We start from the raw sequence: 17,809 nt of genomic DNA on the forward strand, positions 1-17,809 counted from the left end.
GTGGTAGTAAACTTCAGGCACTCTGTCAACCCAGCATACAACACATTCTTCCAAGACAATCTGGTTTTGTGGACACTGGCATTCTACTTCTACTATAGTTGTGGTGCCATTCAAAGTAGGTCAAAACACCTTAGCAGCATTCTATGCTCCGTTTCACCCCTCTAAGGAGATGTGACTACACTGTTTGAACCCCAAGAGAGCTCTTAGATTTTGTACTGATTGTACTAAGGAGCACCAGGTGGAAGATCAGCTCTTTGTGGGGTTCTCTGAAGGAAAGGTTGTGCAGAAAAAAACCATCTCCCACTGCAACTGGCTTTGCATTAAAATCTACTATGCATTGGCCAAAAATCAGCTTAAAGTTGCACTGCATGCTCATTCTCCCCAGGCTAAAGATGCTACCACTGTGTCAGCATGTGGTGACACTGTCCTGGCCATTTGCCTGGTGGCTGAGTGGGCATCTCTCCATATGTTCCTGAAGCACTATTGTCTGGACAGTCTGGTTCCCTAATAGGGGATTTTTGTCTGCCCTTTCCTGCAGGATTTTCTGGTTTGAATCCATTCACAGTCCCACCTCCGAATAAATACTTCTTTCGTATCTATTCCAAAGAAGAGAAATCGGCTTCAGTAACACTCTTTCTGGTAGCGACTCTATCTAGCCACAGATTTCTCATCGACCCTTCCAACCTCCCCCATTTTGTGATTGGACTCTATTAATTAAAAAGATCCCAAATCTAGGAATCTGAACGCTGGTGGGGCGTGGACTGGCTTGAAAACTACTGATGTCATCGCTTTGGAGTGTTGCCTATATATGCTGGGAATGTTCTGTCCGACTGGAACAGCATCAGTGCAGAGGTGCATGCTGCCACCTACTGGTGTGCAGAGGGGCTGCTGAAAAGTTTCCAGATACAGACTGATGCCTGGGTAATATTCAGAAGTTGAGGATTCTGCGGCTAGATAGTCTACCAGAAAGAGCTTTACCGAAGCTAACTAACTTGTTCTTCTGATAGAGACTTCTAGCAGCCAGTTTCTCATCTTTTGAATAGATGCCAAGGCAAGATTTGAGAAATAACAGATTTATGTAGACTGTACGGCAGCCCATTAGAAATCCACTCATCAAAGTACCTACCTCTATCTTAAAACTGTGCTGCCTGATCATGTTCACAATAATAATACAGTGTTCCCCAATGCTATTTTGTATGCTTGTGATTGTACTGCACAGGATCTTTTTTAACTTATTTGATTTTCGTTTTGTCATAGAATATACTTTAGAGCTCAAGCGAAAGGTGAAACCGATCGAGAGCGCCTTCTGCTGGCTTCTCAAGTGAGTGACGAGATCACCAGCGGGAGGTTTCCTGTCAACAAAGAGCTTGCTCTGGAAATGGCAGCCCTGATGGCACAAGTGAGTAGCTTTAAATATTCAAGGCATATTTATAAAGGATCCATGTGCTGCGTGCCTCGCTATTGGCTATTAAAGAGAATTGCCTTCTTTATTACACTGCTGGCTTTCCTGTTTTCATATTTATTGAACATTTACCCTTAAAGTCGTGAAAGCATGTCTCATTTATGCTTGCCCTCTGCTCAACTCCTACAGGCATTGTATTGTTACAACGATTGTGGTGTCTGTGGCGGGCCAGTGCCGTCACAAGACGTTCATGCTGTTGCATTCCAAGGCGTGGGTCAGGATTGCTGGGTGGTGGACATGTCAGATTACGTTAAAGTGCTGACAGATGCAGGCGGAACAAATGCGGCTCCCATAAACAGATAACCTGGTTATGTGGTCACTACTCATCAGGCCTGCCAATTGCCACGCATCTGGTGTTAGAATAACGCATTTCCGATCATTTCCCCAAATTATTGCAAAGCCAGAGATAGTCTGTTTCAGTTTCTCTCTATGCTAGGTCGGACGGCATAAAAGCTGAGCTTGAGTGCTGTTTTTCAAATGCCACGAGATGGCACTAGTGTACAGCGGGAGGTATAGGATTCTAAATATATTATGGCATGGAAATATCTTGCTATCACTGTAAGCCAAACAAACGTAAGAGATTTGAAGACCAAAACAGAAAACTACACACCTGCCTAATTCATGTAAAAAATCACTCCTTGTTCAAACCATAGTGTGAGAAAGTGCCTCTCTTGCATGGTTAGTCCCCACTTTTAGCCTGGTTTTGATGTGGATTCAAATGTAGTGCACAGGGTCCCTGCCAACCAGGTCCCCTATGCCAGTGCTCCTTTCCTAAAAACAAATCCCTAATTGGCACTTCTGCCCTCTGTAAATTCCTAGTAAATGGTACTCTAGGGCCTTGGAGCTGAAGAGTGACCCCTGGGACACCCCTCACAGGTACCATGCCACTGCAGCTTGCATGCCCTTGTGAGGGAGAAAACAAACAAAGTCGACATGGCACCCTGCCTGGGTGCAATGCCAGCTAACACTGCCTGAAGGCATAGGTAAGTCACCCCTCTAGCATATATATATATATATATATATATATATATATATATATATATATATATTTAACAACCAGCTTTCCAAACAAATAGGACACCAATTCCAGTGCTGCTCAATTTTAAGACCAAGTTGACTAGGTACGTCTGTTTAATCCTAGTCAGCGCAGCATGTGAAACATTATTGATTATATAACATAGGCACGGCTGAAGGCATGCTTTAGACCCACCTATTCAGAGCTCTAGCGTGGGGCTGCCACATAAATACAAGACAACCAAAGATGCTGGATCACAACCTGGTCCCTACACCTATAGAGTGTGTGCTGGAAGTATTTAAAAGCAGGTGTTGTAGATTAGTTTGTCTCCTTTTGATACAAATGCAAGTATCTCCTGGAGTAAGTTATACTGATAGGCTTCTTTGCCCAGTGCAACTTCACCACCACAACTTGTATTCCATAAGGCACATATTTGGCCTACTCTGTAGACTCTTATTCATCAAATGTTGACCTGCATGGTCATCAAATTCTCAAAAGTAGCTTAACTTGAACCCATTGTTCCTGTGCAGCCGAATCGTGCTTTTTTTGTTTCCTACACTGAAATCTTTACACAATTACCCCCACATGCATCATTGTAGGATTTTGCATTTCCTAAATTGCGAAAATTAAGGAATCGCAATTTAGGAATTGCAAAATCCTATGCATCAAGAAATCCTAATTTATTTTAGGATTTCTGAATTTTCTGAATTTGCGATTCCTTAATTGCGAATCGCAATTAAGGAATGGCATTACATTGATTCCTATGGGCCTAGAGGCCCATAGGAATCAATGCCGTTTTGCATTTTTTTTTTTTAACTCGCAATTTGTTGATGCATTGCAAGGGTGCGGGGGGGGGGGGGTCCAAAGGACCCCCCCCTGCACCCCTGAAATGTATTTTAAAGTGCATGTTTCACACACACATGTCCTAAGGACATGTGTGTCTGTAACATGAAAGTTTAAAAAATGCATTTTTTTGCTTTTTTAAAGATTTTCGCAAATTAACACGAGGGTCAACCTCGTGTTAATTTGCACTTCCTATTTCAAAATTCGCATTTTTAAAAAAAATTGATGCATTGCATTTAAGGAATCGCACAAATGCGATTCCTTAAATGCATTCGCATTTTTAGGAAATGCAAAAAAATGCGAATTTTGAAACATTGTTTCATGCATCCCAAAAACGTATTTAGGAAGTGCAAACGGCCGAATTTACCGATTCGCACCGTTTGCACTTCCTAAATAGGTTGATGCATGTGCCCGTTAGACCATAGGGAGACCTTGTTGGGAAGGGAATAACATTTGACTCACCATTGTAATAACTCTTACTATAATAATCAATCGTATGCCATTCTCTGTGACCCACCATTCATCTGACAGCTTAAGCTGACTTTAAATTGTAACAATGATTAGTAGTTGAAGTGGAACAACCGAGCTATCAAGGTTTGCGTTATGTGATGGCGTCGGGCACATGTAAGTGCTGTTCGTGCACTGAATGCGGGGCTGATTCACAAATATATGTGCACAGGTATGCACAGGCAAATTTGCGGTGTTCTTCCTCCCAAAACATTACAAACACAGTAGTCCTCGGACTCCTAGGGAAAAGATTGCTCATGTAGGAAGGACTTGCACCAGAGCGCACACTTGCAGTCAGTTCCGCTGACTCTTGGTGGTGCGAGTAGCAGCATGGAGTACAAATCCATCTGGGGCACAGTAAGTTTATGTATTTGGAGGAACATGTAGAAATTGAAATGTTCAGGAGTTGCTAATGGAGATCATTAGGAAGTAGGCAGCGGTCACAAAGGAGAACATTACAAGTTTAAAGGAACACCTTGAAGAAAAACTGCAACTCCAGATGAAACCTAGAACAACCAGAAGATAACACACCTTTTTCTACATATTAATCAAGTTCTCGTACTAGCAATACAACCAAGAACATTTTGAAAGCACACTTGAAATATTAGATCCGGATCTTGCATAACAATGTGTATGTATTCCTCAGGTAGAGCACGGTGACCTTGATCGACCAATCCCATCAAGCCCTGGCGGGACAGCACATTCCAAAATGGGGCATCTTCTCCAGCAGGTCCTGGATAAGTACTACCCGAAGCGATACAAGCAGAACCTCACTCATGAACAAAACAGGTTGGCTATACAATTGCTTGTTGTGCATACCTGGCTGATCGCTAAAAGACTTTGTATGAGTTATCAATGAAATGTTAAATCCCTTATGTAATTGGCAACTACAGTTTGCTACTGTAACCTCACATTAGATTTGCAATTGGATCTTCTGACTCACCTATCTCACTTTCCTGAAGTCCCAAACATCTTTCTTTTGCATGTTTTCCACATTACAATACATTGTTATGTCATATATGTTCCGATTAATGTTATTCAACATCATACAGTGTCTAGTTGCCCAAGGCCTGATATATCGAGGTATTTCACCCACACAAATAAGGTAAGGTAGGAATCTAGGGAGTGATGGCTACTACAAGCACCCACCCACGAAAGAGGAAGCCCACTGTTATTCACAAACTATACTTTTGAAGTTACATCAGCTTGAAAGATGACAAAGCAGCAGTTAATGTACTCCAACCCAGACTTGGAGTAATTCAAGCACCAGACATAGGCACTCGCAAGTGTTGCAACACACACTGCCATAAAAAACAATGGCGGCAGGTACTTAAATGAATATCCCATAGGAAATAATGTTTCATTAATTTTGATTACATATATATCATATATCAGTTAATTACAAAACATATTTTATTTTATAAATTATACGCATAGCAAAATGTATTACTTATTACAAATGTTGCAGTGGAAGTGTTTTAAAAAACAATCGTTAGGAATTATTTATAAATTAAATACATATATTTTAATTAGTCCATACTCCAAAATGGTGAACCGCAAAAAAATGGAGATGTACACCTGGGTGCAGTATTATATTCATGCACGAGTAAACCTATACATGTAAATGTACCGTTGTGAATCAGGCCCACAGTTTGAAATATTGCATTCTATAGGTCAGGGTAATGCTGAATTAAACCTCAAGCACTTTACATTCCCTTACTATATGATTAATTTAGATTCTGTGGCATAGCATTCTATTCATCCTGTTACTTGATGTCATTGCAATTAAGTTTTCAGGACAATTATTTTTCTACATGGTGTAGATATCCTCCAGTTACCTCATTATTGAATGCAAGTTCCATGCCTATGTGCTGTTTAGGTGCAGAGATTGCTTTGTGAATATAACCTAAAGTCATTCATCTCTGGCACCCCTTTTCTGGTCTAGAACGTGTATGCTTTTTTCATTCAGAAATGCTAAAATAAGAAGAAGAATCCTTCAACTAAACATTTGTTCTCTGTTCTTTTAAGGCGACTTGCGGACAGACTGGCTACAAAGTGGATGATTTTGAGAGGATGCTCAGCACCAGAGTGTATTCGGATTTACTTAACCGTGGCACGTAAATGGCCGTTATTCGGTGCCAAGTTGTTTACAGCAAAGGTATATGCAGTGTATTGTACTACAGAATTTATATAGCTCTTCTTACTCCGGGGTCAATTCTCTAATTTGCATCAGGGTAGTTAGCTACTTTATTACATAAACAGTGCGTCTACTGTCCTGAGGAGGAAACTGTTGACCAGCGCATACACTTGCTGGAATTACTATTGCATTAACCTTGGGAGTGTGGTCAGAGGTACGTAGTAAAGTGTAGACCATGCTCTTCATTCATAACGGTGTAGGGCATTTTTCTGGTAAAGATTGCGATGGGACATAGATTAAGATTAGAGGAACCTGGTTACAGCAAGGCATAGATCACGTCTAAGAACTCTGTTGATTGTGCTCTCTTCCACTGCAGATGGGGCCACATCAGAAAAATGACTGCAAAAAATGTTTGGGGTACTCCACAAACATATAATGCATGTGAGCTTTGCTCACAATGTTGAAGCATTGACTGCTTTCTCTGCAGCGTTTATGATGCTTGTAATATTGCAAAAAACACAGTTGATGGACAGAATGTAGAACAATGTCATACATTCACCCCAGTACAAGGATCTGGGCCTAAATCCATCGTTTTTTTGCACTCCACACCACCCTGGGTTAGACACTGGCTATATGCAAATCAGCTCTGACCCTGTGCCTCATGGGAACAGTCCAGTCCAAACTACCAAGCCATGTCTTTCCCAGACCGGAATCAAGCATCCAAGGACCGGTTTCTGGCAATCAGCCTTCATCAGCCTGGATAGCTTGACTCCAGTGGTGTGGAGAGCCTGGGACTCACGTCTGAGCATACCCAGCCCACTCGGGGTGAAAATTGCAAAAAACACAGTTGATGGACAGAATGTAGAACAATGTCATACATTCACCCCAGTACAAGGATCTGGGCCTAAATCCATCGTTTTTTTGCACTCCACACCACCCTGGGTTAGACACTGGCTATATGCAAATCAGCTCTGACCCTGTGCCTCATGGGAACAGTCCAGTCCGAACTACCAAGCCATGTCTTTCCCAGACCAGAACCAAGCATCCAAGGACCGGTTTCTGGCTATCAGCCTTCATCAGCCTGGATAGCTTGACTCCAGTGGTGTGGAGAGCCTGGGACTCACGTCTGAGCATACCCAGCCCACTCGGGGTGAAAATTGCAAAAAACACAGTTGATGGACAGAATGTAGAACAATGTCATACATTCACCCCAGTACAAGGATCTGGGCCTAAATCCATCATTTTTTTGCACTCCACACCACCCTGGGTTAGACACTGGCTATATGCAAATCAGCTCTGACCCTGTGCCTCATGGGAACAGTCCAGTCCGAACTACCAAGCCATGTCTTTCCCAGACCGGACCAAGGACCGGTTTCTGGCTATCAGCCTTCATCAGCCTGGATAGCTTGACTCCAGTGGTGTGGAGAGCCTGGGACTCACGTCTGAGCATACCCAGCCCAATCGGGGTGAAAATTGCAAAAAGCTGTAATATTGCAGCACAACTCATCATTAATTTATTTTTATGTATGTTGCAGTTCAGTGCTTTATTTGATTCTCATACAGGTTCAAGATCCACTTCTGGCATAAAAAGACTACAGAGTCTGTTTTTTGCCAGAAGTGGATTTTGAATACAGACGTATGAATATGCATACTTTCCTTATAAGGTAGGAATTGTCATCAAAATATATGTAAAGTAGTCCCAGATTTTATGTCAGTAATGCAGTCCATGCATGTGTTTAATTTCCAATTGTTACTTGTATGTATGTGCTATCTGTATAGTGTAAACCTAGCCGAAAGGCTACGGAGCAGTGTTCAGGGTCAAAGGTAAGAATACAGTTAACGAGTGATTGGTGAGGTAGCTGGTTTCTGGGAGCAGAATTGTAGTTACTGCATCTTGACGTAGTGTTTTTAAGAGGTGTGTCTTCGACTCTTATCTAAATTAGAGCAGGAATGGGCAGTCCTGATTGATACATGACTGTTGTTCCAATCCTGGATGCGTAGATGTTCTTTTGACACTTCTCTGCTTGTCTGTTGGTATAATGCCCGATGGTGTGCAAAGAGCAAACTGAGATGGTGAGCTTTTCCGAGTCATAGGTGGGAGTCCCAGCTGTGATGGCAGCTGGTTTTGAAGATGGTGAGGACCGGTAAAGGCGGCAGTGCAATTCCAACAGGATGTGGGTGAAATGATCCTATTTCTTCATGCCCTAGACGAGACGTGCTGCCTCATGTAGGATGCCCTTATGGGAGCCCGTGTGGACGGCCAGGGATCAACGCATTACCACCATCCAGATGCAAGAGAACACGGTTCAACTGCCGTTCTGAAGTCACTTGTGACAAGAACAGTTTCACTTTCTTTAGTAGAAACCGCTGGTACAAGGCCGTCTTGCTGAGTGGTCCAGCAGCATCAGGAAACAGACAATGTTCATCTTTGAACAGCAAGGTGTTGTCTAGGATGTGATCAATCTTGTAGTTGATCCTAGAAGATTTTTAATTTTTTGGGGTGATATTGCTGATGAAAGTTACATGAGTAATGGAATGGTAGTTGGCAAGGTCATGAGGTCTAGTTTAGGTTTCTTTTGGAGTTGGAGAATCTTGCCTGTTTTGCGAGATTCTGAGAAGAGGCCTTTAGTGAAGGAGGCATTGACAGTGGTGAGTAGGGATGAAAGCTTCAACAGAGAGAGCTATGATGAAGGATGAGGTTAAGGCATGATCTTTATTGATGGTGACTTGTAGGGAGTTGAGTATGTCAATAAGTTCTGCAAGAGATAGGGCATTGCAGGATGCTCAGAGAATGGGTGGGTCTAAGAGGTGGAGCACAATTCAGTTGTCTATATGCTGTTTAATATTTTATATGTTTTCCCCTAAGTAGAGGTTGATAGTGTTGCATTTGTCTGTGGAGTGTGAGATAGTAGGTTCAGGCGGTGCCTGATTGTCTCAAAGAGGGTGATGCTTTAGGTGGCGGCTTCATTTATAGATGTATTTGTTCAAAGCACCATTAATGGGCACATATAAACAATTTCTCTCTCACCTCCTAGACAATACCATCTTCTCCCCTGGAAGATAATCTGGTGTGGATGGCAGTGAATGAAGATGGAATCAGTTTACTGGATTACAGCTCAATGGTACGGAACACAGAAATAGGCATGTTAACTTAACGTATGCACATATTCCCTTTTCTCGCTCTGTGCTTGACTGCTACATAATGCTAGTCTCCGGAGGCATTTGTCCAATTAACTTATAAGGTCTTAACCGGTCCTGAAATGGGGAGGAGCCACAGTACATACATTCTTTTGACTTTTTTTTAGCATTATCCCACCGGTTATATATTTTGGAAGTCTGCCTAATACACTCTGACACTGACATATTCGCTCTAACTCTTGAGGTTACATAATCCATGTCTGCTTATCTCAAAAGTGGGCTTCTTTCGTACCGTGCACCTCTGCTCTGCCTTGGATGTCAACTAGCAAGTTGGGACAATGCAGATGTTTACAGAGGACTAGCCAATGAGGCCCGATAATAGTTGTGCTACAGGGGAACTCTTCCAAAATGTAAATATTGTTTTTTACGTCAGGGGCACTCTTCTGTATCAAGAGTGTATATCTGTTTCAGTCTTTCACAAGAATCATTTTATCTCAATTTGTATTGTATTATAATTATCTCAGTACAGCTGGTCTTGATGGATCAACACATTTAATTGATTTGGAGTTGTTGGGGGTTCCTCCTAAAAGCTATGGGTTCATTGAATGATTAGAGCTAATAATTCCTATGTAATGATTCCTGTGCAAATAATTGTAAGGATGGAACAACAGTGTATTCCTGTGGAAGATAAACGAAAAAGATAAGACAAAGTTCAGGGGTGCTTGCTTTCATCCATTTCCGAAGTAGACTGTTTGTTCAAGGAGGCTCAGAAGAGGCAATAAGTATTTTTTCACATTTGCGTTTCTTTTACCTTTTTTCCAACATTTAGTACAATCCAAATTTAATTCAAAAGACCCAGTGAGATCTCAAAGCCATAAAGTAGCAATGGGACAAACTTGGAATTAAAAACATTTAATAATAGTCTTAAAGTATAACCACTGTAGTGATTGACAGAGTTTGTTTGACCCATAGCCGTAGCATTACATTTACAGTGACTGATCCTAGATGTATAGACCTGTAAGTCAGAATCATTCCTAAATTGTAATGCCTTCTTCAATTTTTTGTCCATTGATGTAATTATAAGTTTCTTCACCTGGAATGAGGAAAACGTGTACCGGGTTTTTCCCGGTCAAAACATGTATGTGTAGCCCTTTTGGGAGCCGAATAGTGGGGCTTTTTTCATTCTGTTCTCCACTTGCCCAGACCTGCACATGTTAGAGTGAATTTCCATCCAGTAAAACCAGGTACTGTTTTTCTGCACCCAATAATCCTGGGTACGGGACCTCCAGGCCATTTGTGATTGGGCTACGTGACATATAAAATATCAGTTGCTTGTTAAATGTTTTCATAAACAGAAGAATGTCTTTTGACGTTCGCGTGGACTGTTATTTGTTATGTGTATGCAGTGTGTTGTTCAGTTGTGATGCCTTTTCCTATTGTCCCCAGAATACACAAATGGCAGTATATCTGGCAAAGTGGAGGGACTATTATATTTAAATATTAAAATTTACCATACAGGTAATGAACCATGTGTGGTTGACATCTGACATAAGCATACATGAATAGGGAGCTGCAAATGGTACTGGTCAACTTAGCCCGAGATATATAGCTAAGGGAATGAGACCTCCAGCGCCTGTAAGACTGCATTCAGTGTGCTATTGTTTGTAAATAGGAAGCTTTCATGATTCACGTGCATTTAATAGGTAGCACTCATATGGCCCCAGATTGAGTAGGGTGAATCACTGAATATAGTCAACCACTAAAATAATTGGTTCTAAGCCAGAAACAGGAATCAGCTAGTGCTAGAAGTGGCTAGGTAGGATGTGTTTCCCAAAACCTTTAGTAGATAACTTCATCATTTCTGGAAGTCTGGTGGTAGCGAGCAGGATGTAGGCGAGAGCATTTAACAGCTGGCATTTCTAATAAATAAAAAAATAAGTGTGTCTATGCCTGCTTTGTAGACTCTAAGGGTTCAATTACATGTCGAGTGGTGCAATATCCCCTGTTAATAGTAACAAACCATATTGGCAATCCTAATTTCCTAATACTATGACACTTATGATGCAGGTTCTAGTGCGGCACTAGGCCCGAAAACTTGTAGATGCTAGATAATGTACTTGCCTAGTCGTCTGTTTTTCTTTTCTTTTTTTTTTAATCACAAACCAATTTTAATGCAGTTAACCACAGAAGACTTTTTTCACCCACCTGGGCAGAGTGGGTATGTCTGGACACAGGAAGAATATATGTTTTTAATTTTAAACTGATAATATTCCCACGCTACATAGGTCTCGTCAGGAATTGCTATACAGGCAATTAATAAATACCTGGAGGCCAAGCAACGTTTCTATTGCATCAGGCCCACCCATTAGTTCTTTTTACCTTTTAACTTTTTAATATCTTTCATTTGAACTTCCTAAGACCTGTCTAAACAAAAAAAGAGTTGGGGCAGCTCATTCGGCTTAAAAAAAAACCTTCAAGAGCAGAATTCCTTATGTTTTACTATGAAGACTCTCATGGGACTCCTTTCTACCTGCTCAATCCTCTGCTCAGAGAATCCCATCACCTGAGCTTCCGCAATAAAATCCATAAGGTCATTTCCCTGCTCTCCTAATATGGTCTAAACCTTACAATGCGTGCACATCACCACCACAGAATCAAACCTTTCTCCTTTGTAGTAGCCTCTGATATTCCATCAAATTTCTGGTCCCCTGATCACCAGCAACGCCCTCCTTGCAGTTCTCCCAAAAAGTTATGCGAGTCCACGAACAGCTAATCCCTGGAATGTAGAGGTCTGAAACAGTAACTCTGTACACGCGTGCAACACTTCAGTGCCTTTTGAAGCACCCAAGTTACCTTTATGAGACGATAGTAAAGCTATTAGAGAACTGCTATCTCAATTCACCATTGTGAAAGTCACATTAAAAACCTAAAAATAAGCCTCATTCTTTGCTCTGCGATTATGAAACTCCACTCCTTATTATATCCAACATTTTACTTATCAAAGATATTCCGATAAATTCATAAACTACTTTTTTCAAGATGCACTCTAACAGTAAGCGCTACCAGATGAACCGGCTATTTCTTTATACATCCTGCTTGCCAACTTGTTTTTGCCTCCCTTTTTTACCTCGCTACTATTAACTGTTGATTTTTCCAGCTATTTAAATGGTAAGTAAAAAAATATATAATGAGGGTGAGAGGAAGTTCTAGAAGTGACGAAATGCCACTGAGAAGGTGTGCCCGCCCCCAACACTCTATATTTGGCATTTCATAGTGATGTGTTAACTTCTGTAGGCGGAGCAGTAAGTTCCTCTGTGTAGGTATGGTTTAGAGTAAATAGAACTCTGTTGTTACCTGTGTTGGCTTCTGTGTAACCAGACAGTATTTGCTCTCCACCTCATAGCACTTGAAAGTATCATATCCATACGCCTCAGTGATGACATTCGGAGGCTGTCGGGAAGATTTCATGATTGTCGTGGGGCAGACAAACGACAGCCTGGGAAAGAAGACCATAGAAAAGCTTCTCTTCGCTATGGAAAAGCCGAAGGTGAGCTTAAAAATTTGTATTGTGTAAATTTATAACACTCGAGCAGCAAGCAGAACAAAAGTGAGGCAGTGCTATTAAGGATGGAATTATCAGAACTGTGTTCTTTGCTCAACATTAGTTACTAGGAAAACCAGAAATACACTCCTCTGGTCTGACTGGTCATCAAGTTGATGCATAACTGTAATGTGTTAAAGAGCGTGACAGTGTTTCTCGTCAACGTACCTTACAAGCGCTAATTATTTACTATGGGGCATGTTAATTACTAGTCAAGACTAACACGGTTCTGGTTTGACTGTAGGAAATCCAAATAGTTTTGCATATTTGCCTTGGAGCTTCAGACAATCAGTTCACTTTTTGGTCATCAACACCTCCAGTTTGGGTACAGAATGGAGTTGGACGGTCAACTATAGAAGGAATGTTCGACACAGAGAGGGCATACACAATATTGAAGTCTCTCAATTAAGGCAATATGTTTCATGGGATTGCATTGCTTTTGCACCATGAAGTGGAGTGCAAAAGCGACGCAATGTGATTTAGCAAGCCATGCAAGGTCCCCTTGCATGGCCCTGAGAGTAACGTAACGAAGCATAAATCACTGTGTTGCATTACTCTGCACCAGGGAGGCGTTCCGTGGGTGTTGCATGGGTGTTCCACGCGACACCCATGGATTTGACACATTCCCAGATTTACCATTACTGGTAGACCTGGGAATGCTACGTCTTTATTTCCACTCGTTGCTTCCTCTTGCTCTTCATTCTGCAGCACACAGAGAAAGAGGAAAATTACTCTGGATTGTTTACTGCTCACAATGCAGACACACTTGCACAATGGTGCATGGTGCCTGCATTGGCCAGTATTGGGAAAATGCAGGAATGTGGTAAATACAGCGCATTTCTGCCCTTTTCCTGTAGCACAGCAAGGTGACTTGCTATGTTGAGCTGTATTCCTTTTTGACAATTATGGCCCTTAATTTCTTTCTGTTACACCCAATATTTTACTAAAAAGAATAAAGTACACCAATTATCTCCGAATATAATGTAAACTATGCAAAATTCCTCAGAAGTGGTAAACTTGTTAGAAATGAAACCTAGAATCTCAGATGGATGAAGTATGGAAAATGAATGACCATGTGTCCAGTGGTCTCTCTGACATTGGTTCAACAAATTGCGGTTTTCCAGATACTCCCATATTGCTTTCAGTTATTTTTGGGCCACATCCTCTATTGAAGTTTGGCAAGTGAAGAGATTCATAGTCAGATTGCCTATAGAGAAATGTGTATAATTTACTGAACTTCACAATCCCCTGGGATAACCTAGTGGGATGTTTCTTATTCGCATCCATCCAGCAGCCTTTACCCCAAGGTATGAAAAAAGGCTACCTAAAACATCATTAAAAAAAAGTATCAAAAACAGGGGGGCAGAGCTTGCCTGATTCCAAGATGGCAGTTAGTTAGAGGAGCTCCCACAGCTGCCGCCGCCATCCAGCAAAATCCTGGTGCCCCATAAGCACTAAATATCCTTGAGACTCAGCTGGAGCAAGAAGAAAAGATAGAGAAGCAAATGTTCCCGAAAAAACCAATTTAAAAAGGGACAGCACAGTGCCAAGCGTACTCAAGGCCTATCTGTAACGCTATGTGCGCAGCCCCGATGTTGTTGCGGAGGCGGTCCCTGGACTTGCAGACACAGTGAGACAAGGAGTCCCCGGGGCCCAGCCACCGCATTAGGGACATGGCGAAGAGCGAACTGAGCAGTGCACAGAGGGGGCTGCAGATGCACTGCATATAGCCCAGCCCCAAGATCAGCATCCCTGAAGGTTCCAGCAGCTGAAGTGAAACTGATTTCTAGGTGAGCGGGCTGAGTGAGGAGAAGGGACGGAGTGAAACCCGCCGTCAGGTAGCCATAACTGGATGAAGGTTCAGGGCGGAGTTGCGACCAGTAATGAGGGGCGCGAGACCCCTGGACCAGGGAGAGATTAATGCTCATGTGAAAGTTAGAGGCTGGGAAAACTGGATCAGCTCTGTGGCCCGATCAAGGCACTAGAGGCCCCCCTGGGAGTTTGTGCTTCCATCAGACCGGTGGCAGGGACTAACAAGATCTAGACCAACAACTGGGGAGCAATGCGTTGAGGCCTAGCACTGGAAAGGGGATAGCGGACAAGATACGAAAAGTGGGCGCCTGCAGGGAGCAGTCTGGTTGTAATTGGGTGCATCGGAACGGCGTCCGGTAGAACACGCCTGCAGGGTGAGGCCCCACTAAGAAGTCTGTAAATACACAGCTCTGAAGAGGAGCTGAGGGGGCAGCCACCTGTCGTAAAGTCATAGAGCCCAAACGTGTGTATTGGGGAATACTGAAAGAAAGGCCTGAGCTAACCGCCCATGCCGAGAGATGGACAATTGGCACTTCTACAGGCTTACAAGAAGAGTAAACCAGATAAGCTGCATTTTGAAAAGCGCAAGACCCCCCGGATCCTTGGAAGAGGGCATGTCGGAGCCAGATGGATCACTGGAAGATGCTGAGATTGACCTCAAACACATATTGCAAAGTTTATCGAAAATTAACAGCAAAATAGACGCCCTCACTTTACGAATGGATAGAATGCCTGAACACTTAACAAAAGACTAGACACAGTTGAACAGAAGATGTTCTACAGACCGAAATCGTGGCGTATAAAACAATGGACAAGCTACTAAAATCGCTCAAGTCCAAAACCGAGGACTTGGAAGCGAGGTCACGAAGAAACAACATCAGAATTCTTGGTGTAGCAGAAACAACCAACATCAACAATATGGAGGGATATGTGGAGCGGTTTTTGTCAGAACTACTGGGCACAGACACCTTCTCTAATGTCTTTGTTGTGGAGCGCACTCACCACTCACTGGCGCCTCGCCCAGTTCTGGGGGCAGCCCTGAAACCAACTGTTGCAAAACTATTAAATTGCAGAGATCGCGACGCGACCCTGCGCAACTCTCGAGAACTAGGAGCGATGCGTCTGGAAGGATCGGATATATCCCTGTTCCCAGACTTTATACAGCAAGCTCAAGAAGCGTGCTGTCTGTTCATTCATGCCGAGAAAAACCTAAGTGAGCTCAACATTGATTATAGCATGTAATACCCAGGGAAACTAAGAATAAAGCCAGAAGGTAAGGTGCATCATTTCACGGGCCACAAAGCAGCAAAGCAGTTTATTATGCAGATGGGGCGAGCAGGTGGATGTAGAGGTTCCCTGGGAGGCTCCTAGAGCGGTGATGGAGGAATGGAGGAGAACCTGAGGAACAGTAGCAAGAGCAAAGGAGGCTGATAAGAAAGTACCAGATATGAAACTATCACGAGTTGCTGCTAGGGATAGGCGGCAACTCAGGAGTACAAGTCCAAAGTGTTGATGTACACACCCTTTCGTCTGAGGCTCCAGTGCGGACACTTCAGAAGTGAAGCCTTGGACGGATACCCATGCACTGAAAATTGGTAAGCCTGTTCCTATAACTTCTTATAGATACAATATGCTCACATAACAACACGGTTCGCCAGGATGCATGTAGATGGACACATGCCTCTGGAACTGTCCCATTAAAACACTTGCAGTGGGAGGACAGAATAATGTAGTCTGGGCAACAAATGACTCAAGTGGCAAGAGGAGATATCTGGAACACTATACACTACACGACAAAATGTGTGGTGGGGAGGAGCAGAAGAGTCAGCAACATTTGCCCCGAGTGTGCTCCACTAAAAGAAATGTGTTCTAGGACTTTTTTGTTTTTGGGTATGTTTAAGGGAGGGTCACAGGGAAGGTATGAAAGTTGGGGATACACATAGCGTGGGAGCGATTATTAGGGCAGGGTTGTTGCTAAGCTTCATAGAGGGGAAAATTTGAGACCAGATGCTAAACTAGTGCAGTATTGCTCTTGCAACAATTGCAGGCGTAGACCCAGGGGCGGCAGGTGCGCAGCGCAGATGAGTTGAGGGTACTTACTTGGAATGTCAGGAGCCTCAATGACAATAGAAAAGTCAGGAAGGTAGTTGCATATCATAAGAGCCATAAAATAGACATTGCAGTCCTGCAGGAAACGCATCTTAAAACAGATAATGAAGAGTTAATACAACTTAGAATGCAGGGACACTGTTATGCTGCTAGCTACACATCACATGCCCAAGGGGTCTTGGTTTGGACAGGACGACACTCCGGGGTAACACTTAGAGGGCTTTATAAAGGTCCAGGAGGTAGATACACAGTAGCCAAATGTCCCAAGGATGATCTGACATTTTTATTGGTCGGAGTGTATGGGGCGAATTACGACGACCCTCCGTTCTATCACTCTATTGGAGCAAAGTTACAACAGTGGGCTGGCATGTCACAGGTATGGGGAGGTGATTTTATTTGTATACTAAACCCTAATATTGATTGGTCTAAAGGCCCCCCAAGGCGCCCATCAGCAGCAGCAAGTGCTATCCTTGACATGATGCAACGAGAGAGACTTTTAGGAATATGGAGACAGGGATCCCCAGACGCAGCGGGATATAAACACTACTCCTCTGCATATGACTCACAAACCAGCATAGATTACTGGTTGATTTCGAATGGGTTGAAAGCGTGTGTAACGGAGTGCGTCCACCTCCCCAGAATGCAGAATCCCAGCTTATACTTGGCAATTCCCACCATACTCCCTGGTAGAATCTGTCTTCAAAGCAGAACTATCACAGGTCATAGAAGAATACTTTGAGCAAAACACGGGCTCGGTTGCCACATTCGCAATGGTATGGGAGGCCTTCAAGGCCTATGTGCGGGGGTCACGATCTCCAAACACGCGCGAGTCCTTCACTCAATAAAGGGTAGGTTATTTACCATGAAGGGAGAAATAGCTGCCATGGAGGACATATCTCAGAAACAGCATTAATGCAGAGATTAAGCAGAAGTTAATAGTTTCAGGAAACGGCCAATGACGAGATCAAACACTTGGGGAAATATGCAACAGCACGATCCTATGGAGAGCGGGATAGGCCAGGCGCGACACTAGCGACTATAGTGAGACCCCCAAAAACAGCAGACATGGTCACGGACATTCTGGATGACGAGGGCGGACGTTGTGTGCCCCGAAAGACATTGTACAACAGTTTAGCAAATACTACAAAACCCTATACTGCTCCCAAACCCCCTTTGACGAGGGAG

The 17,809-nt window shown here is 43.0% G+C and overlaps 1 protein-coding gene across 2 annotated transcripts in view; it reads left to right on the plus strand.

The window, feature by feature from the left end:
• Nucleotides 1-17,809, plus strand: part of PLEKHH1 (pleckstrin homology, MyTH4 and FERM domain containing H1) — a 375,057-nt gene that overhangs the window by 345,605 nt on the left and 11,643 nt on the right. For both annotated transcript variants that reach the window (XM_078659588.1, XM_078659589.1), the window contains exons 24-28: nt 1,258-1,399; nt 4,474-4,616; nt 5,856-5,985; nt 9,000-9,086; nt 12,506-12,649. In XM_078659588.1, the coding sequence (XP_078515714.1) occupies nt 1,258-1,399; nt 4,474-4,616; nt 5,856-5,985; nt 9,000-9,086; nt 12,506-12,649 (646 nt within the window). The remainder of the gene's footprint in view (nt 1-1,257; nt 1,400-4,473; nt 4,617-5,855; nt 5,986-8,999; nt 9,087-12,505; nt 12,650-17,809) is intronic.

This window comes from Lissotriton helveticus, chromosome 9 (genome assembly GCF_964261635.1).
Source record: "Lissotriton helveticus chromosome 9, aLisHel1.1, whole genome shotgun sequence".
NCBI lineage: Eukaryota > Metazoa > Chordata > Amphibia > Caudata > Salamandridae > Lissotriton > Lissotriton helveticus.